General features: G+C 44.4%; 2 protein-coding genes across 2 annotated transcripts; both read left to right on the top strand.

Moving 5' to 3' along the window:
• Nucleotides 1–3,816: 3,816 nt before the first annotated feature.
• Nucleotides 3,817–7,264, top strand: LOC117847360 (protein neprosin). Its single transcript, XM_034728550.2, has 7 exons — nucleotides 3,817–4,478; nucleotides 4,563–4,967; nucleotides 5,075–5,161; nucleotides 5,288–5,527; nucleotides 6,104–6,268; nucleotides 6,487–6,540; nucleotides 6,625–7,264. Exons 2-7 carry the CDS (start codon nucleotides 4,749–4,751, stop codon nucleotides 7,150–7,152), a joined length of 1,293 nt encoding a protein of 430 aa, XP_034584441.1. The 5' UTR covers nucleotides 3,817–4,478; nucleotides 4,563–4,748; the 3' UTR covers nucleotides 7,153–7,264.
• A 9,942-nt stretch (nucleotides 7,265–17,206) lies between these two features.
• On the top strand, nucleotides 17,207–20,855 carry LOC117850903 (uncharacterized). Its single transcript, XM_034732788.2, has 5 exons — nucleotides 17,207–17,364; nucleotides 17,474–17,677; nucleotides 19,344–19,461; nucleotides 19,535–19,763; nucleotides 20,542–20,855. Exons 2-5 carry the CDS (start codon nucleotides 17,526–17,528, stop codon nucleotides 20,568–20,570), a joined length of 528 nt encoding a protein of 175 aa, XP_034588679.1. The 5' UTR covers nucleotides 17,207–17,364; nucleotides 17,474–17,525; the 3' UTR covers nucleotides 20,571–20,855.
• The last annotated feature ends 885 nt before the right edge of the window (nucleotides 20,856–21,740 follow it).

Here is a 21,740-nt window from a genome sequence, read left to right as displayed (position 1 = left end):
TATTACAGTAAAAATGGTCGACACCTTTTTTGACTTTGATGGTCTCAAGCCTTTGTTTATAATGATTGTACTGGCTGGATAAGAAGGCATCGTTTAGCCAATTTAATGCTTCAGCGGAGCTCATCATGTTGTTAGTTCAACTGAAATGCTGTACAATTTTAATGATATTTCAGAAGGTCTGGTGCTGTTGTGATTGTACCAGTAGCCTTACAGGTACAGTACCCAGGTAACATGCTAATGACAGAAACCAGTGTGTCCGCTTAGTGATATAATAAATTGTTCAGGACGCTTAACTGTGCAGATTGTCTGCGCCGATGCTGGGCTATATCAGTAATCCAACATCATCAAGAGAGTGCTGAGATGGCACCTGCATGCCCGTCATGAACTAATTGCTTTTTGAGGAAACATCATGAACTGATTGTTACCTGAAGGGACCATCATATCCTTCATTCATGTTGCTGGTAAGTGATTCTGCTACATCTTTTCATAATAAAAGGAACTTGTTCTGTCAATGGCCAGCCATATTCGTCCTGGTATTCCTACAGCAGCTCCATCTGTTTTCTATTTTGCTTCTGATCTGTGATCCCTAGTCCCACAACATCACGTCGTGAAGCGTTTTTTCGATTCGGCTTTTTCTGAATGGATCTTGCACGAGATTTGTGATCCTGTGGTACCGAAGGAAAAGGGATGATGACGAAGGAGAATGCTGGATGCATGTTGGTTGCATAGGCTGTTAGCCTGGTGTCTCTTTCGAGCGTTGCTTGGTCACTTTCAGGTTTGCCCAGGATGTCTGCAACTGCAAACCCCTAGGACCAAACTAGATGGACCTTTGTGTGACTCTGGTTAGGCCTGTTAGTCCACTGTTTTTATGCACTTTTAGTCCCTAAATACCCAAACAGGTGGACTAAAGTTTGAACTAAAGGCTTTAGTCCTCTAGTCCACAAAACTGGACTAAAGGGTGTTGGGGACACCCCTAACCCTTATTTATTGCTCTTCCTTCCGCCCGGATCCCTCCGCCGGCCTCCCTCCCGCCGCCTCCCACCCGGCTCCCACCGCCGTTCCGCCCGCCGCTGCCGCCCCCGCCATCGTTTCGCGCCACTGCCGCCTCCGCCGCCCTTCTCGGTGGCGGGTCCATCACCTTCCGCCACCGCGTGATGGAAGGGCTGGTAGCGGTGCTGCTCCTGTACGTGCTCATCGTGCTTGCCCTCGAGTCCCCGCTCGTGTCCGCCCCGCTCTCGGGCGGCGCTGCTGCCGTCACGCGGAAGCTCCACCTCTCCGCCGCGGGCGCCGTGGTGCGCCCCGCCAAGGAGCCCCACCCCGCGGCCGTCATCGCCGGCTCGTCGGCGCGCGCGGGGGGACGGGACTGGGATCGGGACCGGCTTTCCCGCTTCGCCACCGGGCTCGACCTCCGCCTCCTCGACACCGCCCGCTCCGGCCCGCTCTACGGCCAGAGCTAGTTGCGGGCCACCTCCTCCTTGTCCCTGGCCTCCTTGAGGAAGAGAAGACTGTGTTGGCCTTTCTCTCTGTTGTTCCCCTTTCCCACGGCCACAGCAGCCTTAGTCGTGGCGCGGCGAAGCATGATGGGGAGGCACGGGGTGAAGAGGAAGCGGATCGGGTGGAGGAACTAGCAGGGGGTAACAGGCGCAAGTAGTAACAGGGGTAGCAGGTGTAAAAACAACCTTGTTCAATCTGCATTAATGAACTTTAGTCATGTAGGGACTAGCACCCACTTAATCTGTGGCTGCCTGTCCATTTTGCAAGCTTGTGTTCTGAACCTTGCAACCTTGCTCTGGGAGTTGCAGAGCTTCAAGCAGGCCTTGAAAGCTGCAATGTGTTGGTGACGCTTGTCAGTGTACATCTGGTGGCAGTTGTCCCTTTGTGAATTGTGACGCATAAAAGTGCAGAAAAGCCTTTTCAACTTTTCTCTAGTGGTATTTCTGACATGGAGGTGAAAGAACCTGGAGGTTGCCAGGTTGGAGCATCGAGCCATCAACTGAAGGAGCTCTACCGGCTCTAACTTCTATGGTTCCTGACAGCATGTTCCTGGACAAACTTTGGAAAGCAGTAGCTTGAACAGGTTCTTGGGGAGAAGCTTGTCAAACAATGAAGGCCTGTTTGGCAACCAGCTGTTAAAGTTTAACACCCATCACATCGGATGTTTGGATGCTAATTAGGAGTATTAAACATAGGCTAATTACAAAACTAATTGCACAGATGGAGTATAATTCGCGAGACGAATCTATTAAGCCTAATTAGTCCATGATTTGACAATGTGGTGCTACAGTAACCATTTGCTAATGATGGATTAATTAGGCTTAATAGATTCGTCTCGCGAATTAACACAGGGTTCTGCAATTAGTTTTATAATTAGCTCATGTTTAGTTCTCCTAATTAGCATCCGAACATCCGATGTGACACTGTTAAAGTTTAACACCTCGTATCCAAACACCCACAGTCACGTCATTTTCTTCATTAACAGGTCATGTTTTGGAATGCCCGAGCAAACATACTTCACGTTCTTTGACATGGGTATTTGAAATCACCAAGAAATCAACTGAAGGTACAACATGCCATACCGGCGACAACAGGTAGCCATTTTGATCATGAAAAGAGGCGTTTGTAATCTTTTCCAAAGGACCAACTGCCTACGGGAATGAAGGAATGAATTGGGGTGTAGCTAGGCTAGGCTTTGGAAATGTAGTAAATCCATTCTTTTGATCCACATTGCACAGAATCTTGTTGGTGGCCCCTAGGCTACACTTTCACAGAGCCCACACTGGACACTGGGCAGCAACAGTGCAACACCAACAATTGCTCCCACTGAGATTTGAAGATAATATTTTCCTCCACACCACTCTGTCCAAAACCAAAAAGGCACCAGGTGCAGCACTGCATATGCAATGCAGGCACTGCCATGCAGCTGTTGTGTCATGTGTGGGCCTCTCCGTTGAGCAAAATTGCAGCAGGGATTGGCACTGTGGGGCCCTGTGTGGGCCTCTCAGTCTCACTGCCTGTGTGGGGCCCGGTGGGGGCTGTGGGTTGGTGTAGGGGAGCAGCCAAAGGTGCTGGATGCACTGCAGCAATGGCAATGGCATGCTTGACTGCTTGAGTGGTGGCGAAGACTGAAGAAAGACTGGAGAGTTGCAATGGTCCTGGCTTCCTTTTCCCCTTTTCGCAGCTGAGGTTGTCAAATCAAGCTCATGAGATGTGTGTTGTTAGCCCTCACTCACTTGTTATCAAGGCACTAATGATTGTGGCCTTGAACATTCTGCTCTGCCTTGCACTGAGTCAACTAACAATAAAGGTTATGTGAGGCTGCATGCACGGTTCTGTCAATGGATCTTGCCTTTGATGATTGGAAAGGGCAACATAAAAAAGAAAGAAAGAAAGGAGAAAGCGTAAAAAAGATACTCCTATAAAGATTAAGAAAAAAGGGGCATGCTCGGATGGGCAACATGTGCATTTTTTGGCTGGTAATGTGCTTACTGTCTCTGGAATGCTAAAAAACTTCCATAGTGTGGAAGTGAGACTAAAATATGCTCATGTGGGTAACCTTGCAGTTGCAGCTTCCAGGACAGGGTAACTTGGTGAGTACATTCAGGACGCTACTGGCCATCGTGTTGCTTCCAATCAGAAAAAGCTGGGACAGTGAAAGAAAAGGAGGAGCGCTTAGCTTTTGCTGGTGGCTAGGAAACGAACAAAACAAAAACTACAGCAGGATGCATAGCCACACGCAGCGACTCGCCGTCACCTCGCTGCTTCTCCCACAACTGTGAAGGAACTGTCAGGTAAATGGGATGGCTGCCCTGAAATTCCGTGAGATGGTTACATCCAACTGCAATCTTTCTTGATCGAAATTGAACGAAGCATTATATTGGTTTGATGAGAGGCTCAGTGCGAGCAGAGGCGAGCTTGCAGAGGAGGGATTGGCCTGCAAGCTCAATCAAAGCTGCAAAGGAGATAGTGGAGCAGGAGCAGTAGCTTCTAGCTTCTGCATATTCTCCTAGCAATGCGTATTGCTGCAAATGCTGAAGCCCTAGCTCCAAAGGTCTAAATTCCTCGGCACATGGAGGGCAGCAACCTTGAAATCCAAAGGCTGCTGCACCCCCATCTCGGAGTTAGTAGGCAGCTAGCGCAACGCAGGCCTCACACCTCGTGCTCTAAGAGAGTGGAAATTACCGCTGGATGCCACCACTGACGCCCACCAAAAGGATCATCAGCAGGGGACACACAAACAGTAGGTCGAACAGCATGCCGGATTAGTACTAAAATGATGGAAGCATGGGTCTGTGGGGGCGCGCGTTTCGAGGCAATTATACTACTACTATGTACTGCTGGTGCTGACCCTCTCGTTCGAGCTGATGACGATCGATAAGCTCAGCTGCACCTGCACCTGCACCAACCACACCACACATGGAGGCTGGAGCCATGGAGGGAGTGAGACTGGCGATGCCTCTTCTTCTCGCAGCTTCTTCCAGGTAGCTTTGCACACACATATACATATATACATATACTGCCATGTGGAGTTTATTTAAGTATTTAGCCTTGATGTTGTTGTTCAGCTGAAGCCTGAAGATGGGGGCTGGAGAGCAACGAGACAAGCTCGTCGGTGTGCGCGCATAGAGACAGCTCTAGAAGAGAAGGGAAAACCACGGCAGAAGCAGCCACATTCCGATCCTAACCTCTTCTGATCCTAATACAAAATTCAGGGCAGCAGGCGCGCCTCCAAAAGAGATCCACCCGGATAGATGGATCCCCACGGCAGCTCAATCATTGCCTCGTTTGTTTCCTTCCTCTTCCTCCTCGTCGTCTCCTCCTCCGCCGTCATCCCGGCGTCGGCTGGAGCTGGAGGCAGCAGCAGCAATGGCACGGCGGTGCCGTTCCGGTCGGCCGACGAGCTGCTCCGGTTCCAGAGGATCAAGGCCCAGCTCGCCAGGACCAGGGATGCCTCCGTCAAGACGATCCAGGCATGCATTCCTTCGTTCTTGCTCGTGGTCGTTGTCTTGCAGTTGCAGAGGTTAATTGCTGTTGATCTTGCCCCTGGTTCTGCTTGGCTGATGATTTTGGTTTGCAGAGCCCTGATGGCGACGTCATCGACTGCGTGCCGACGCACCTGCAGCCCGCGTTCGAGCATCCCAAGCTGCGGGGGCACAAGCCAGAGGTAGCAGATGACGAACAGCTCGGCACTGATGATCTGTGTCTGAAATGTGCAATGTGCAAAGCCCGGCGTGTTCTTGTTTGCATGGCGCTGATTGGTCATCGATGGCTGGTTGGTAATCTTATGCAGAAAGAGCCTGCGGAGAGGCCGAGGAGCAGTGGGCGTGCCGATGCTGATGGCGATCAAGACGACGAGGAGGCCTTGCCGCAGGCGTGGCGGCGCTCCGGTGAGTCGTGCCCGGAGGGGACGATACCGGTGCGGCGGACCACGGAGGCCGACATGCTCCGGGCCAGCTCGGTCAGCCGGTTCGGGATGAAGGCCCGGGGTGGCGGCTTCACGCGGCGCGACTCCACCGCCGGAGGCCATGAGGTCAGCCATCTGGTCACCAATCGAGCCACCGGAGTGGTGATCGCCGCCGGCCGTCGCCACTCCATCAATTCCTTTCCTTTCCTTTTCTTTTCTTTTCTTTTCTTTTTTTGTTGCGAGGACCACTCCATCAATTTCAACATGCACATTGTGTACTTTTCACCCCCCGTAAAATTAGCTGGAGAAAAGTAGGAACACACCACATTTGCGAGTTTGAGAGAGAGGAGAAAGAAGGAAGAAATGGCACCAATAATTGCAAGATTTCGTGCTTGATCCAATCGTCAAGCCTGAGCCTGACCGATTCGGCACTGGTACTGACAAAGGGTGCCGCGCATTGTGCTGCATTGTCGTTGATTTCAGTCCACTGGCAAGTGTACTGCAACCGGACATACCACATGCACATGTTGTTGAAAACCCTTTTTTTTTTGGATTAAGGCATATCACATGCACTCAAGAAAGAAAACGGCACTTAGGACTCCAAAATCGAATGACCAGATACTGTGATGTGTTGCAAGAGTGCAAGACCTCGAAACTAAGCAGCTTCTGTCGTGTGTGTGTGTTTTTTTAATGGTGTTGCAGCACGCGGTGGGGTACGTGTCGGGTGGCCAGTTCTACGGCGCCAAGGCGAGCCTGAACGTGTGGCCGGCGCAGGTGGCGTCGCCGGCGGAGTTCAGCCTCTCGCAGATCTGGGTCATCTCCGGCGCCTTCGGCAACGACCTCAACACCATCGAGGCCGGCTGGCAGGTCTGTCCTTTAACTTGTTCCCACCTAATGCTTTTTGGTCCTTCACTTTCAGAAACCATTCAGGCCTAGTAGGTTTCAGAGATTCAGATTAAGAACCAATTCAATCCATTTTTACTCGTAAATAAGTTTATCATTTTCACATGAACAAAGTTTGATCTGCCTCTAATCTTTGCCAGCCCGTTGTTTAACAAACTTTCTGCACGGAATTTTCATTTCAGGTAAGCCCTCAGCTGTACGGTGACAACAACCCAAGGTTCTTCACGTACTGGACAGTAAGCTCTCTCACTTCTCTAGAACTCGCCGCCACCAATTTCCTCCGTCCATATACAGGTTGTTCATCCATGCAATTGATGCAGGACGACGCGTACCAGGAGACGGGCTGCTACAACCTGCACTGCTCGGGGTTCGTGCAGACAAGCAGCCGCGTGGCCATAGGTGCCGCCATCTCGCCCATCTCGTCCTCCGGCGGCCGCCAGTTCGACATCACGCTGCTCATCTGGAAGGACCCGCGGCGGGGCCACTGGTGGCTGCAGCTCGGCTCCGGCGCGCTCGTCGGCTACTGGCCCTCCTCGCTGTTCACGCACCTGGGCACCCGCGCCGGCATGGTGCAGTTCGGCGGCGAGGTCGTCAACGCGCGGCCGGCCGGCGCGCCGCACACGGCCACGCAGATGGGCTCCGGGCGCTTCCCCGGGGAAGGGTACGCGCGCGCCGCCTACTTCCGCAGCGTGCAGGTCGTCGACTGGGACAACAGCCTCGTGCCCGCCGCCGGGCTCCGGCTCCTCGCCGACCGGCCGGGGTGCTACGACATCGCCGGCGGCAGCGGCGGCGCGTGGGGCACCTACTTCTACTATGGCGGGCCCGGGAGGAACGCACGTTGCCCGTAGGTAGCTAGGAATGGAACGGGATGGGTGCGGTGTTTCTTTACGTGCGCATCACTGATCAAGCACAAAGCAAATATATATATATGGCAAATTAAAGCTTTGATTTTTTTTTCCATCTTCGTGTCCCTCTCTACATGAATATATTGCCATCGTGACCATCATCTAATTTTCACTGAATTTTGTTCGATGCAAATAATGAACAACGCAACCGTATGTAGCCCGTTAGAACGCTGGAATTTCTCCATTTCCGTGGGAACTACCTGCAATATTACTGTGAAACTTATGCTTCCAAATAGCCTCAAACTATGAGCCAGGTGCGGTAGAAGTACTAGAACCATGAGGATATTACTGTACTGAAGTTTTTTTCTCCAATAAAAACCGTCGGTGTTTAAATAGGGCCAACTACCTTGCTAGAAAACCGGTTTTCTTGACTCATATCTAACAGTAACAGCTGTGGCAAAAATAAAACTGGTTTTCTTGTATAAGCACCATATCATCTGTCGTACATGCCAACTGACTTTTTATGTCTTGAGAGGATTTAGCTTTTTTATGATAGGCAACACTAACTTGGCAGATGACTTGGGGCAACATGGGCCTTGGCATGTCTTTTGTTGGGCCCTGACGAGTGAGTGATTTTGGCACAACTGAAATGATCTGGTGAAGCCCATTGGCCACTTTAAGCACTTTGGAACACATTTTCTTTAGGCCCCGTTTGGATCATTGGAATTGAATTCCATCCTAATAATCATAATTTAGACACAAATTAATTAAGTTAATATAATTGTATGTGGAATATAGTTGTATATTATAGTTGGTGATATGGGAGAGATACTTATATGCTGCACTTCTACTATAGAGAAGCGAGTCCAAGAGCGTGCTATAAGAATTGAATTCCATTCTAATAACCATAATCTATAGAATCAATTTCCATCTCCCACCCCATGAATTTAAGATAGGCTTATATCTAAACTTTGGAAAGTTGTGGAATGCCACATTCCAACATAAATTAGCCTACTCCATTAAATAGATTCCAATTACTTTAAAATGAAGGGACCCAAACGGTGCCTTAGGGAATTTTCTGAGAACGCGTGGATGGCAATGGCATACGGAGTACTCCGTAGTCCATAATGGTATATCGCTGTTCGTGAGGCTGGTAATAAGACTCGAACTCATGTTCCTAGTTATTCCTAGTTATTTCGGCTTTCCATCCCTTTTCTTGACCTTTAAAATGCCTATAAGTCAAAATTTTTTTACAAAGTATCCATATATTACGAATTGAGCGTAGCTAGTAAGGTTCCTTACGGTGGAACCTGCCCACTAGTATTCGAGTCCTCGACTTAGCACTGGTGCTTGCATTTTTCTGGATTTATTCCAGGATTTAACCGGCACTATTCTTTCAGTGGTAGGCAACGTGCCCGTTGATAGCGAGGCGCCAGTGATGACTTCGTCAATCTCGAGAATTTGCTGGCTCAGTCTTTTGGAGGTGCTCATAGAATAGGGTTGCGTGCGTGTGTTCGTAGGGACGAGTGTGGGTACGTGTTTGTGAGCATCTGCGTCTGTACTGTGTGATTTGCAAGCAACGTGCCCGTTGATAGTGAGGTGCCAATGATGACTTCGTCAATCTCGAAGATTTGCCGGCTCGGTCTTTCGGAGGTGCTCATAGGTTAGGGTTGCGGGCGTGTGTTCGTAGGGATGAGTGTGGGTACGTGTTTGTGAGCATCTGTGTCTGTACTGTGTGATTTGCAAGCAACGTGCCCGTCGGCGGCGAGGTGCCAGTGATGATTTCGTCAATCTTGAGAATTTGCCGGCTCAATCTTTCGGAGGTGCTCATAGGGTACGGTTGCGTGCGTGTGTTCATAGGGACGAGTGTGGGTACGTGTTTGTGAGCATCCGTGTCTGTACTGTGTGATTTGAAAAAAAAATGTCCATATATTAGCAGATAAAAAAATAGACGGTCTTGATATGGTTTATGATTGGTGCCTTTTCTTTATTTCATTTTTACCAATTGAGCTGATTTTAGTATTTCATAGTTGTTCTGTATGTTATGTCCATTCATTTTTCCTCGCCCCATTTGAGTGCGGCCGGGATGATTAGGGGGGAGGCATCGTTAGTGTGTCATTTGATATTGTGATAACGTTATTCAATTCTGGCCGAATCCACCATCCTCCATATGCGACCCAATGGCTCACTTAACTCTTCTACTCCCTCTATTTTAAGTTGCAGGTCGTTTTAGTTTTTCTAAGTTCTAGTCATAAATTATATTTAGGTGCATAGTAAATATTATACACCTAGAAATGCTAAAACGACCTATAATTTAGGACGAAGGGAGTATATATCATGCAGCTCAATACTGACCAAGCATCGCCATTGCTCTCCCATGAATGGTGTGCTATGTTTTGAAGTTGGAATCTACCAATGAAGGCTGCATTTTTTTGGTAGTGAAGTTATGTACTTGGAGATGAACAAGGAGGCAAGCTAATCCAAAGTAATTTAATCTATTGATGAAGAGTTGAGAAAACAGCTAGTTCATGTCATTTTATCGCGCCTAGATTCCATTTCCAAATTGGTGTCCAAATTAGAATCTACTGCAGTTCGCCCAATACCGCTCAGTATTGAAGCATGTTTCCAATTCTAATTCTAAGAATATCCAAACAACTACCGAATTTTAAGTTTCAATATCTACATCCAAACAGGGTGTAAGTGTAAGTTGCTTGGGCTGCCATCCTATTTTCAGTCCAGACCAGGTGACCATGGGAGAGGGGAAATGCCCCCCTAAAGCTGGAGCAAGTCTATTAATTAGCGTTATAATTTTTTGTGAAGAAGATAAAAATCACTACTTTTCACCATTTAGTCTTCAAGCTGTATGTTTAGATTAATATTATCATCGCTTTTGCTATATATTTTCTATAAAGGTCTTGCGTTGTGATATTATATTTTGATTGGATAAAAAGGACTAATTGAAAATTAGACTGTTGTTTAGTACTCCCTCCATCTATGTTTATAAGGTATGGTATGACTTGGCATAGTCTTCCAAATAACATTTTGACCATTCATTTATCTTATATTATATCATTTATGGTTATAAAATTATAACCATTGTAGAGTATGTTTGATTATAAATCCAACCATATCAAGTTTACATTATAAAAATAAAAAATTAATAGTCAAATTATTGGTCAAAGATTGCAAATTTTGAATCTTGGTATGCGTGTGCGCCTTGTAAATAAAAACGGAGGGAGTAATTAGTATCATTTAAAGGCGCCCCAAATACTCATCCAAAATAAATCAACATGCATGGATTAGTTGTCAAATTTATTTTCTTTCAAAGTTTCTTGATAATGTTACATAAAGATGCAAAGTTTGTTGGAATGCAAATTCTGACTGGTTGTAACCATGTTATGCCATATGAAAATCCTGACAAAAGTCAGGGTCAGTGGATCAGTACCGCTCCAACCTTAGGTTCGAGCGTACGATCCCCTCGCTGTTCCCCTCCTTGCGCCGCCGCCCTGTTCCCCACCAGCCCTGATTCATTCGTCAGCATCTCCAACGGAGCCGCGGTTTTGCTTGCTACCGCACCTCATTCATCCGCTGCTGCTGTCGCCCGTTCACTACCGGCTGCACTTCTTCCGGTGGCAGCTCATCGTTGCACTTCCTCCAGTGGCAGCACCACGTCACCACCACGACCGATGCCTCGGGGGAAGGGGACCCCAAGAACTGGGAAGCCAAGTTCTTCATGGTTGATGAAGCCACGCTCTTGAACCTCGTCCTAGTAAGCCCGTCACTCTAACTTATTTTTTCCTCACTGATTTATGTTCAGATCTATTTATAGGTTGCACTCATGAATGCATTTGAAGGATGGTTACCTAGAATCCTAGATAGCTTGTTTTATCATCAGATGTAGAGGTATGCAAATGCAAATGAATGCCATAGACTAGAACTATCGGGGGGTGGGGAATTCCCAGAAAGTTCACGATCTAGATGCCTTGGTGCATTGGTATCACCCCAAATTTGTTTTTCTTTCAGAAACTATGATTAGTGAGAGTCGTGTGAAAAATTTAAGATGGAGATTAGGTTTAAATGGTTGTTTAGCAGTGGATAGTTCTGGTAAGTCTGGAGGTCTTGCTCTTTTTTGGGATGAGAACATTATAGTAAATCTTTTGTCGTTCGAGGATCGTTATATCGATGTGTCCATCAGAGATGATCCTAATTTAGATCCTTAGTGGGCTACTTTTGTTTATGGGGAACCGCGAGTAGAGGATAGACAACGTATGTGGGAAATTCTGCAACGGCTTAAAAATCGCTTGCCAGATCCTTTGGTGGTGATCAGGGACTTTAATGAGGCCATGTGGCAATATGAATATTTTTCAGAAACAAAAAGGGGGGAATGTCAGATGGCGTTGTTTCGGGAGACCCTTGATGAACATGAGCTGAAGGATTTGGGTTTTAGATTCCTTGGACCTATGATAATAAAAAAGAGGGAGCTCGCAATGTTAAGGTGTGGCTAGATAGGGGAGTAGCTACGCAAGAATGAATAGACCATTTCTTCGATTCGTCTGTTTCTCACTTAACACCTCCTTGTTCTGATCATTGCCCATTACTGCTAAGTGTTCAGCAGGAACAAGAGAATCAATAAGGAGAAAGGCAACTATACTATGAAATAATGTGGGAGAGGGAAGCATCGTTGAAGGACCATATACAGGAAGCGTGGGAACAAGAACATACTAGGGGTGATCTCGGTACAATCAATATTGCATTGAGGAGGGTTATGAAATCATTGAAGCAATGGAGTTTGGAGCATTTTGGGTTGGTAAGGAAAGAACTTGAACAACTCTGGGTGCAGCTGGGACAGCTGCAAACGCAAGGTACAGATAATCGGGCAATAAAAGAAACTATTAGGAATATGAATGAGCTCTTGTACAGGAAGAAATGATGTGGTTGTAACGATCAAGGATTTCTTGGCTAAAGGAAGGGGATAAGAACACTAGGTTTTTCCATCAGCGGGCAACATGGCGTGCTATGAGGAACAAAACTAGAAAATTGAAAAGTGTTGAAGGAGATTGGATTAATGATCAGGTACAGATGAAAGGTATGGTCAATCAATATTTTGAAGCGCTATACACAAAGGACCCTCATGTGAATCCACATGGGATGTCTAATTTGTTTGATAGATGTGTTACTGATGATATGAATTCTTCTTTGTGCAAACCTTTTGATGAGGAGGAAATAGGGAATGCCCTCTTTCAGATTGGCCCCTGAAAGCATCAGGTCCGGAGGGTTTTCCGGCAAGGTTTTTTCAGAGAAATTGGGGGCTGCTTAAGGAGGATATTATTAATGCAGTTAAAGTATATTTTAGTGAAGGAAGAATGCCAGAGGGGGTGAATGACACTGCTATTGTGTTAATCCCTAAGTGTCAATACCCTGAGACTCTGAAAGGTTATAGGCCCATCAGTTTATGCAATGTTGTCTACAAAGTTGTGTCCAAATGTCTAGTGAATAGACTGCGACCCTTGCTGGATGGGATCATTTCAGAGAATCAGAGTGCTGGAGATTGATCACTGATAATGCTTTAACTGCCTTCGAATGTATTCATGCCATTCAGCAGGATGATGCAAACAGAAGTGAGTTTTGTGCTTATAAATTGGATTTGGCCAAAGCGTATGACCATGTGGATTGGAGCTATCTAGAACATGTTCTTTTGAAGCTGGGCTTTCATAAAAAATGGGTACAGTGGATAATGGAGTGTATCACGACTGTACGTTACCGAGTTCACTTCAATGGTGTCCTTCTGGACACCATCCAGCCCACACGTGGATTATGTCAAGGTGACCATCTCTCACTTTACTTATTTTTGTTTGTTGCTGATGGACTATCAAAAGTTTTGCAGAAAGAAAGTAGAGATGGCCATGTGCATGGTCTGAAAGTATGTAGATGGGCTCCAGAAGTCAGTCACTTACTGTTTGCTGATGACAGTCTCTTATTTTTTCGTGATGGCCAAGATCAAGCAGAAAGAATAAAGGAGGCTCTAACAAAATATTGTCAGGCGATAGGTTAGCTAATAAATTTTGACAAGTGCTACATCCTGTTTAATATGCATCAAGAGGAAAATGTGATCCAAACTGTCAAAAGCATACTGAATGTCACAAGATCGCCTTCGAGGCTAAATATTTAGGCCTGCCAACGCCTGAAGGAAGACTAAAGGCGGACATGTTTCAATCCATCACGGAAAGGTTGATATAGAAGTGTAATGCATGGGATGAACGCAATCTATCTGTGGCAGGAAAGGAGACCCTTATCAAATCTATGACACAAGCTATACCTGTATATGTTATGAGTGTGTTTCGATTGCCAGGGCCTTTACATGATGCTTTGACACAGTGTATTAGAAGATTCTGGTGGGGGGAGATGACTGGAAAGAGGAAGACTCACAGGATAGCATGGGACAAATTTACCAAGTCAAAAGGTGAGGGAGGTTTAGGCTTTTGGGATTTGAAGCTCTTTAATCAAGCACTTCTTGCAAGACAGGCTTTGAGGTTGATTGAGCGACAGGAGAGTCTGTGCTAGAGTCTTGAAGTCGAAGTATTTTCATAATGGAAATCTACTATACACGGCCTTCCCAATTAACCAATTACCGACCTGGAAGGCAATAGTACACGGACTAGAGCTGTTAAAGAAGGGAGTATATGGAAGATTGGTTCTAGAGAGAAAGTTCGCATTTGGTGTGATCCATGGCTGCCGCGTGGCTGGTCTTTTAGACCAGCAGGGAAGAGAAGGCCATGCCAGCTAAAGTGGGTTTCCAAGCTCATAAATGCAGACCGAATGGAATGGCGGGAAGAGGTGATCCGTGAGTACTTTAGACCATATGATGTGCAACATGTCCTAGATACCAGATTACCAACAAGTCCTGCTGAAGATTTCATTTCATGGCACTATGAAAAGTCTAGCATCTTCTCTGTCCGAAGTGCTTAGAGGCTTGCAAGAGACCTGCAGGACGAGGAGAGGGGAGCGCGGCAAGGCACATCGAGGAACCAGATGGGCAGACCAATATGGAAAGAGTATTGGAAAATTCGGATACCGCACAAAGTACTGCTCTTTGGTTGGAAGGTTATGAAAAATGGTTTGGCAACACAGGACAATAAGCGGTGACGAACCATAGTAGTGGCAAGCCAGTGTGTAGTGTGTGGTGTTGAAGAGAAGCCGACAATGCATGCTTTGGTCAGATGTGATCACGCGAAGGCACTATGGAATGCAATGAGAAATGTCTGGATGTCCTAAGGTTATCGTCGGGTAACCTGTTAGACCATACCGATAAGTTGGGGATGGATGACCTCCTGCTGCTTTGGAGGACCTGGCAGGTGAGGAATAATATCACACATGAATCTGAGAAGCTATCGATTGAAGGCTTGGTTAGGTTCCTTCAAAAGTATTGGACGGAACTGGTAGCATCCGACAACAGCAGGACTGCTTCGATTCAAAAGGTAAGACCAATAAGTTGGGGATGGATGAGGGAGCAAAGCTCCTCCTGTTGCTTTGGAGGACCTGGCAAGTGAGGAATAATATCACACATGAATCTGAGAAGCTATCGATTGAAGGCTCGATTAGGTTCCTTCAAAAGTATTGGACGGAATTGTGTAGCATCCGACAACAGCAAGACTGCTTCGATTCAAAAGGTAAGAATGTGATTTGTGAATCTCTGTGTACAGGGAGCAGTAAAAAGAAGACAAAGAAGGCAGCTCGTTGGGAATCACCAGAGCAAGAGTGGCTGAAAATTAATGTCGATGGAGCCTTTGATTGTAATACATGAAATGGTGGGATTGGAATCATTATCAGAGATAACGCTGGAACAGTCTAGCTCACTACATGGAAATGTATTCCAAAGGGAAGGGATGCAGAGGAACCGGAAGCAATGGCAGACAAGGAAGGCCTGATGCTGGCTGCGGAATGGTGTGACCTGAAGGCGATCCTTGAGTCTGATTGTAGTATTGTGACCGGAATGCTGGCGAAAAGGGATGGCGGGCGTTCCAACCTGAGGTTTATCCTTGAGGAGGCCATGGCAGCTGGAGGAAGATTACCGGCATGGAAGATAGTCCATACGAGAAGAGTGTAATAGTGCTGCACATGAGCTCGCATAGTTGGCAGAGCGTACAAAGCACTCCGCAGTGTGGCGTTTCATGACTCCGATGTGTGTTGAGCAAATTATTGCTCGTGATTGTAATTTAACTCCTGAGTAATAATAAAGCTCTTCTTCTCGCAAAAAAAAATGACGCATGGCTCTGCGTATATCTATCCAGATGATTGAGAGTGCTCTGAAACGCCTGGCCAAAGTCTCAGATTTTTTCTTTTGCACATTGCATTGATAAACAATTTCAGCATTGATGCACATACAGTTCGAGTAATTTCCTTATTGAGAGTACATGTAAGCAACAAGTATTTCAGTTAATTTCCAATTTTTATGAGAACTGCCAAATCTGATATTCTGCAGATTATACTAGATAATAAATCAAGAACCATTAAAAACCTATAACCACAAGTAGTTGCTGCATATAGCCAGATTTTGGATGGGAAGGGCCAAATGTGAAACCAGTGATCTTGTTTTTGACGAGCATGCCAAGTATCTAATTAAAACTGTGCTTGTGTGCTTGTAGAAGTCCTTGGTGTTGCAATGGTCTATCGATTAGGTAATGCTCTCACTATAGTCCTACTAAGCCATCAGAGACAGGCAGTATGGAGTTGGAATGCTACAAGCCTACTAAGCCATCTGCATTCGACCCTGTCAGAGCGTTGGTCAAAGTTACAAAGTTTGATTGTATTAAGAGTCTAAAACAACTGATAGCTAGTTACAATTGAAAGGGGAGTATAAAATCCGAACTATCAAACAAATATTTTTATTTGTTTTCCTTCTCTCTACCAAACTTCCAGTAGCTTTTGGTTTTTGCACCCCCCCCCCTTCCGAATCAGAACTCATGCTCTCCACTTGGTATAATGGTTAATCACTGATTTGTTGCTTAACATTAAGTAGCCATTCAGTGGCACAGATGCAACAGGTTCGCTAGGTAGCTTCTGTTCACGCATGAAAAACTGAACATAGGTCTAATTGCATGTCTTGTATGCCTGAAACCAAAGCTGTTTTTCTGTTAAGTTTCATATCTTTGGAGATGCTTGTGAATGGCATGCTACCTGATCAAGATCAATGACATGCTAAAAAGGTAGTAATTTCCGAAACTTTCCGAAAGTTTCATATCTCTATTATTTTGTAATAGAGATCAAACCCTTCAAAACATATCATCTTCTCTGAATTGTATAATAAGTATTATTAGTTGATCATCTGCTAGGGAATGCTTTTTTTTGTCCTATGTAAACAGATTCGGATCAACATGCATGTAGAATTTCGAAGTTGTATAATCATTAATGTTAATTTAATATGCTTCCTGCTGCCGCCTGCAGCAATGCGAATACATTGAGCTTTCATGAACGTTTCCTGCACATTAGCTAGCGTGTAGAACACGTTGGGATCAGCATGTATGTAGAACATGTTGGCTGCTGTATATTTAGGGGGTGTTTGGATACACACCACTAAAATTTAGCACCTATCACATCGGATGTTTGGATGTTAATTATAAGTATTAAATATAGGCTAATTACAAAACTAATTGCACAGATGGAGTCTAATTCGTGAGACGAATCTATTAAGCCTAATTAGTTCGTGATTTGACAATATGGTGCTACAATAACCATTTGCTAATGATGAATTAATTAGGTTTAATAGATTCAGCTGCAATTAGTTTTATAATTAGTTTATATTTAGTCATCCTAATTAGCATCAAATATCCGATGTGACACTGCTAAATTCACCCTCGTTAGAAATGGTTCGACCCACCGGAACCCTTGGCGCACCCATCCAGGCAGTTTAGGAGTAAATGGATCAAGGGGTGCCCCTTGCAACGGTGAATGGATTGATGGATATAATTGAGTATTTACATTAGTACTGCATCGTGGCCCATTGGTGAACTGATTTTTACCATATTTTTTGTTTCATTACGTTCAGACTTGATATTTAACCTGTGCCTGGTTTTAATCCGCGCGTGTATTGTATTGGGTGGGTATGTGCCAAACGAAGCCTACATCTAGTCAAGGTCCGTCTCTCCTTGCCTCCTCCGCTCCTGCGCCGCCCGCTTCACCGCAAGCATCCGGCAGCCGGCTCTACAGCCCGACGGCGTGGTATGCTCCCTCCGCTCCTCTGCTCCTCGCCCCCTCCCTATCCCGGATGGAATGGCTCCCTGACCCTTCGGTTAAAGATTGGACGCTGAAAATTGGATGCTCCCTCCAGATCTCCCCGCCTTCAATTCCTCTCTCGTCCTGCTCTGTGCACACCAAGGAAGATGGTCCGGGAGGTGGCCGAGAGCTGCGTCGACGGGGTGGTCATGGAGATGGTAGCGGCCTACTGCGGCCGCTTCTACGCCGCCAAGCCCGAGCTCGCGGCCCGCCGCATCGAGGCCATCGGCTTCCAGGTCGGTCACCAGCTCTCCGAGAGGTACGACCAAAATCTAAGAGTCATCCTTCCCCTCGCGCTTCCTCGTCTGCCTTATTCCTCTCTCGGCTTCCCAGATCTAAGCCTTAACCTACCATCCCTCTCATGTGGTTCTTGTTGATACGGGTAAATCTCGAAATGTTGATACAGGTCTGGGGAGTGCAGACTCTCAGATTTGTGCCCGAACCTCATGGTAGAGCCTTTTTATTTTGGGAACCTTGAATGAGTGGAAATTCTCCATATCGCTGTTGCATTTGATCTGTATTAGGGCTGAAACAACTCAATCAGTGTTCCTCATCCGAGTGGGACACTTGCTGTGGGTTGAGGTGTTCGGTCATGTTTCGGGTAAACACTGAAACAGGTGCAAGTGTTGTTGTTCCGCAAGGGCCTAGTCATCTATAAATTGTGGTGAATCTTGATTCTAGCTCTCTCTCAAGATTAAATAACTTGAGCACATGTCTAATCAGTGATGTGGATGATAACAATCTTCTGTTAAGTTACAGGACCAACTGCGCAAATTAAGATAAAAGAATCTATTATGTGGATGCTAGTGCTATTGATATACTAAAGATAATCATAACATACAATGCAATTTATTGATTGTAGGGCTGTGCCACCTTTCCCCATCCGAAAACTGAGCTAGGCCATATTTAGAGGCCAAGTTAGATGGCTTTCATACTCAGCATGTATCAGATTCGAGTCAGTGTTAACTGTGGATGCCATATGTCTAAGATAAAGATTTAAAAGTCTTGCATGGAACTTCAGTGTAATTAGGAAGAATCCTAGATTTTTTTTGGCTTTCTGTCAGAGTTAGACTGAATGGCATGTTAAGAATTTCAGTGACATCGGGTGAGCCAACATACAGCTTATGTGGGCCTGTTTTACCTCCAAGCTTGTAATGCTGCTGAAACATGGCTTATTTTGTCTTAAGCCAATCTTGAGGCAAACCAAAATGTTAATCTAGCTTGAGTATCTTATGGGCCATTTGTCTTTTCTTATACTCCAACCCAGTGGTGTGCATGATCAATAGATTTAGCAAGTGTACACCATTAACATGAATGCACTATCAGTTATTGTCAATGCCATTAAACACTATTAAACTGCCACGATTGATAATATGTCATGTTTCCTCTGAAACCATTGATGGCCATAGTTAATAGCTCTGTGCAACTGTATATGTAGTCATCTGGAATATATGATACAATGGATTGCTGAGCTGCATTTCTTATCTCCTGGTACCATTCGATGAAGATTTTCTCAGTCTAGTTAATAGATAGAACATTGCCTTCATTAAATGTCTTTTTAGTGCTTTGTATAGTTTCACATGGCAAAACTCCCTTTCTTGCACTATTGAGATTTTTGTGAATTTTTCCAACCACCAAAAACTTCATTGCATTGCTTTTCAATATCTGAAAATTGTTTCTCTGATTTTTCGATGCCCTTTACTGCATTATTCTTTCTGATTTCCATATGTTATTTTGTTTCTTAAATATGTCATATTTCTACTTCCCTGTTTATAATTTTTTTTCATCTTATATGATCATGTTTTGATGTAAGTTTGTTGTGTTTATATGTCCAGCATATGTGTTTCAATTTTTTCATTGCCATTATCATGTTTTCCAAAGCATGTACTGCTGCAGACTTGACTAAAACTTATATTCATATTCAGATATACCATGGAGCGCCCTCGATTTAGTGATCATCTTGAAGCAATCAAATTTATCTGCAAAGACTTTTGGTCTGAACTATTCAAAAAGCAGATTGATAATCTGAAAACAAATCACAGGGTAATGCACAAAATATCTCATGCCTGTTTTTTTTCCCTTGTTAGAAAACTCAGATTTCTTGTACTATATGCAGGGTACCTTTGTCCTTCAAGATAACCGTTTTCGGTGGCTTACTCGTGTTTCTCTAGATCCACCTGCAGAGAGCACTGATGCAACTGACAATGACTCTGCACCATTGGGTGATACTGCAGCCCAAACAACAAGCATGCTTCTGTATTTTCCATGCGGGTTGATAAGAGGTGCCTTGACCAACTTAGGAATTTCATGTTCCGTCTCTGCAGATATGTCAAACCTTCCAGCATGTAAGTTGAGCCATGCTTTTTCATGACCTTATGACATGTGGTTCATGTCCCATGGTCTGGTTATCTGTTAGATTAGATGGCATCGTTAATTTGAACTACACATCTTACATCAACCAAGCAAGTATTGAAGTATGGCGCTTATTGTTCTAAGCTTCAGGATTTATAGAGTTCGATTTGATCATCTGAAGATACTATACTTTATTTTTAGAGTGGCAATGTGAAATCTACAAATAAGTTTACTGTAGTGAAATCTAAGTAGATTCAGATATTAAAAACTAGATCGATTGTGGTCCATGGATTAACATGTTATAACCTTACAATCTATACTAGATCATTTGTGATCTATGATATGCTTTTGTGACCTTAAGATGTGGATTTATCACCATCATTAACTCATAGGACACGAGTTTGTCTCTGCTAGTGGTATGCATGGACAAGTTTTTTGGGTGTTACAGATGAATACTACTTTCCATTCAGTTTTAGTGGGAGAAAAACTTTAAATGGCTAAATTATCTGGATTGAGTTAAAGGAAAATTTCACCCTTTTACACACTTCAAAGTACTGACTTCCAAACCTCCTTTGTAGACATGGTTGTGACCTAATTGATCAGAGGAAGAGCTTATTGGGCCCTCGCTGTCTAGTTTAAGCAAGCAACTAATAATCTATTTGACACACCATGGAGAATCACAACATATTTCTTTGTTCAGTTATACTGGATTACTGGTAGATACACTCCATATGTGAACTCTCACAATTATCTAAATTATCTGTTTGGCAGGTTCCTTTGTGGTGCGCATAAAGACATGAACTGCGAGAAATGATACAAATACAGTATTAAGTGCTGGCTTGTGGTTCAAGTCATTTGACACCTACCTGTTTTCACTGTCTTTCAATGAAATTCCTTCTTCGCCTTCATGACCATATAACCGAGATCGGGTGTTACTTTATGTTGCATATTAGTAATATTTTCTCTGGAAGAATCGTGGCGCCAATGTGATTTTTTTTTTCATCAACCAAAGTGGAGCGTTTACATGTTCCTTTTGTACAGATCATATTTGGATGTAGTCAATTATAGGTCCTGTTTAAAATTCAGGATTTTTCTCGAATACGCAGGAGAGCTACGTATCTTTTGTATTAAGAGAGAACTAGGATTATGCCCGTATGTTGCTACGGGCTCACATTATATTTAAATAAAAAAATATCAGCTTAATACACAAAAACAATATAGTGAATATTCGAGAATCAAAATAATTGGCGTGTAGCAAATATATTAGAAAAAGGTAAACCATCAGCTTCTGGTCCTTTTCATTTGTAGAGAAACCATTTTAGTAAGAATGAATAAATGCATTATTAGCAATCTATTGTCGCATAAAGCAATAAGTTCCTAACAAACTCTTATTCCCAATCTAACAAAGTAAAACATTCAAATCAGGAGAGTGTCTACCACCAATGGCATCTTATGTCCTCATCTGATAGCTTCATCTTTAAGTCGTCAATGTTTGCATCTAGATTCTTCATCTTTGTTGTCCCTGGGACACTATTGAAAACATCTGTCATTGACTTGGGGCTACAAGAACATACATACAAGTTGACTATTGATGACTTGCATTGAACTTGGAGGTCAATAATAGGCGTAAAAGGACTGAAGAATAATTTTGTTAAATCACAACATCTTTAGAACCAAGAAAATTATTTCATAGATAAGAAGTAGATCGGCTTTTTGCGGTTGTCGGATAAGCAATAGCAATGCAGTTGGACTCCATTCTTAATAGAACAGGAGTGCCTTGAGAGGATACTTTGTTGTCCCTGGGATACTATCGATGACTTACTAATATGTTATAATGGTCATAATACTTATATTAATTTTAAAATTCAAAAAAATATATATTTTGACCATGCAAAAATTTAGAAGAATAGTGCCGGTAGTGTTATTAACATGTTTACCATGACTTAATCATGTACTTGTTTAATTGTACA

The sequence above is a fragment of the Setaria viridis genome, chromosome 3 (assembly GCF_005286985.2).
Source record: "Setaria viridis chromosome 3, Setaria_viridis_v4.0, whole genome shotgun sequence".
NCBI lineage: Eukaryota > Viridiplantae > Streptophyta > Magnoliopsida > Poales > Poaceae > Setaria > Setaria viridis.
Note: the sequence above shows the minus strand (reverse complement) of the source record. Positions and strands in the feature narration are given on the sequence as shown.

Coding starts and splice junctions, on each gene's coding strand:
- LOC117847360 (XM_034728550.2), top strand. CDS start 4,749: ATGGATCCCCACGGCAGCTCAATCATTGCCTCGTTTGTTTCCTTCCTC. Junction 6,269..6,486: donor CCATCGAGGCCGGCTGGCAG/GTCTGTCCTTTA, acceptor TTTTCATTTCAG/GTAAGCCCTCAGCTGTACGG. Junction 6,541..6,624: donor GGTTCTTCACGTACTGGACA/GTAAGCTCTCTC, acceptor CAATTGATGCAG/GACGACGCGTACCAGGAGAC.
- LOC117850903 (XM_034732788.2), top strand. CDS start 17,526: ATGGTCCGGGAGGTGGCCGAGAGCTGCGTCGACGGGGTGGTCATGGAG. Junction 17,678..19,343: donor GGTCACCAGCTCTCCGAGAG/GTACGACCAAAA, acceptor ATTCATATTCAG/ATATACCATGGAGCGCCCTC. Junction 19,462..19,534: donor ATCTGAAAACAAATCACAGG/GTAATGCACAAA, acceptor TACTATATGCAG/GGTACCTTTGTCCTTCAAGA.